The sequence below is a fragment of the Geospiza fortis genome, unplaced genomic scaffold (assembly GCF_000277835.1).
Source record: "Geospiza fortis unplaced genomic scaffold, GeoFor_1.0 scaffold973, whole genome shotgun sequence".
In the NCBI taxonomy this organism is placed as follows: domain Eukaryota; kingdom Metazoa; phylum Chordata; class Aves; order Passeriformes; family Thraupidae; genus Geospiza; species Geospiza fortis.
The window spans coordinates 41,095-41,998 of NW_005054831.1; the positions used below are offsets into that span (position 1 = coordinate 41,095).

A 904-nucleotide genomic window follows, 5' to 3' on the forward strand; every position below is an offset into this window, starting at 1 on the left:
TGGGGTGTCCGAGAGTGGCTCAGAATCCCCTGGCAGCGTTTTGGTCTCCCTAGGAGCGGCTCAGGGAGCCTCGGGATGAGTTTTGGGGTGCCCAGGAGGCCTCGGGAAAAGTATTGGGGTGTTTTGGAGGGGTTTGGGGGTGTCCTGAGGGGCTTTGGGTCTCTGGAGGTGTTTGTTGGGGCCTTAAAAGAGCTTTAGGCTGCTGTGAAGGAGACTTGAGGTGCCTGGAGGTTTTTAGGGGAATTCTGGAAAAGCTTTCAGTGTCCTGGAGGGGTTTTGGGGTCCCTGGGAGTTGGTCAGACAACCCAGGTGAAATTTTGGGGTGAATAAAGTGTTTATTGGGGGGTCACTTGGGGTACCCCCACCCGTTTAGGGTTTTTGAGGGGGGGCTCGTGGATGAATTTGGGGGTCCCCAGGTGCCTCAGTTTCCCTTTTCCCCCCTCAGAAACGGATGTCAGTGACCGAGGGGGGCATCAAGTACCCCGAAACCACCGAGGGGGGACGCCCCAAACTTGGGGGGCTCATGGACCCCCGGCAGGGCGTCATCGAGAGAACGGGGCGCTGCCAGACCTGTGCTGGTGAGTTTGGGGGGCCTGAACCCCCAAATCCTCCACCCTGAACCCCAAAAATCCTTCTGGGAGGGGATCTTGAACCCCAGAATCCTCATGAGGGGACCCCAAAGCCCCAAATCTTCACAGGGACCCCCTGAACCCCCAAATCTCCAACATGAAGGGCCCTGAACCCCCTAAAATTGCCTTTTTTTGGGGGGCATTTATTGGTTTTGGGGTGTCTTTTTTTGGAGGTTACCCTTTTTGGGGAGCTCCCCTCATTTTGGGGCTTTTAATTTTTTGGGGGCTTTTAATTTTTTGGGGGCTTTTAATTTTTTGGGGCATTTCCATTTTTT

The 904-nt window shown here is 54.8% G+C and overlaps 1 protein-coding gene across 1 annotated transcript in view; it reads left to right on the top strand.

Annotated features, from left to right (window-relative positions):
• The window catches only part of LOC102043834 (DNA-directed RNA polymerase II subunit RPB1-like), a 27,551-nt gene that overhangs the window by 6,595 nt on the left and 20,052 nt on the right, over positions 1–904 (top strand). The window contains 1 exon segment of the mRNA XM_014311449.2: positions 446–578. Coding sequence (XP_014166924.1) covers positions 446–578 — 133 coding nt within the window.